This window comes from Vigna radiata, unplaced genomic scaffold (genome assembly GCF_000741045.1).
Source record: "Vigna radiata var. radiata cultivar VC1973A unplaced genomic scaffold, Vradiata_ver6 scaffold_264, whole genome shotgun sequence".
In the NCBI taxonomy this organism is placed as follows: Eukaryota; Viridiplantae; Streptophyta; class Magnoliopsida; order Fabales; family Fabaceae; genus Vigna; species Vigna radiata.
Window position 1 is genome coordinate 430,195 of NW_014543984.1, and position 1,011 is coordinate 431,205.

The 1,011-nt window shown below is 35.9% G+C and overlaps 1 protein-coding gene across 1 annotated transcript; it reads right to left on the reverse strand.

The window, feature by feature from the left end:
• Positions 1-222: 222 nt before the first annotated feature.
• Positions 223-1,011, reverse strand: LOC111241229 (disease resistance protein RML1B-like; the record flags this gene model as incomplete). Its single annotated transcript, XM_022778184.1, is given in 1 exon segment — positions 223-1,011. A coding segment is annotated over 1 exon segment (554 nt), but the record flags the coding sequence as incomplete, so codon positions are not given.

The window sequence follows — 1,011 nt, forward strand, 5'->3', positions numbered from 1 at the left end:
TAAACTCTTTCTATTGACAAACCTAATTGGAACACGTGCAAAATTTGTACGAGATTCAAAAAAGGGACTAAATGAAGTGGAAAAGTGAGGAATTCTACGAAGCATAAAATTGGTATGTAGATGAAGTTGAAACGAGGAAGAAGAAGGATGTCATATAAGAAGAATCCATAATGGCATGTAATAACAGCGTTCAAAGGGAGTGAACGCAGACGTATTGGAAAACATACAAAGTGATAGTAGGAGATTTGATTAAAATGATAAAAAATTAAATTAACTGAACAGTATAATAAATTGTAACAGTACTCTTAATTTCATGAAATTTGTATACGATCTTTTGCTAGCAACATGTACGAGTATGATGATGAACATACATTTCTGATATATTTAGCCTTAAGTATGTGTATCTGAGAGGGAAATACAACACGATTTATCTTTTCACCATTCTTGTCTTTTCATGTTATTCTTCTTCTGTCGTAAATTTCAGGGAAGATAGACAATCTTCAATGAGAGAGGTGAAAGACTCGAGAGACACTGCTCCAGTTTTGATTGAATTGCAGGAACACGAAACCTCTGAGGGTAGGGGAAGCTTCGATAGAGTTTGATGTACTAATCTAGAATTTTTGGTATCTTTTGTTTTAACGGATCGAATATGGTGAACTAGAGTCTGAAATAAGCTGCAGTCACAAAGGTTTACAATTTGAAGAGACAAAGGAAGGTTGGATGGAATTTGAAGTGAATAGCATGAGGAGACATTTAAAGTTGAAAGTAATGGGGGAAGCTCTGGTAGACTCTCAAGTGTCTCGCAAAAGGAAACATTTAGAATTTGAAGGGAAAGAGGAAGCTTTGGTAGACTTTTCAGTGATGTTGAAAAGGAGACATCTAAAGTTTTAAGGAAAGGGGGAAGCTCTGCTATTGTTTCAAGCTTCTCGCAACAACTCATGTTTAGACACCTCAATTCACTGTTTCTCCAAAGTGAAGACACCCTCTTCTCAGACTTGCTTGAAAGTATGG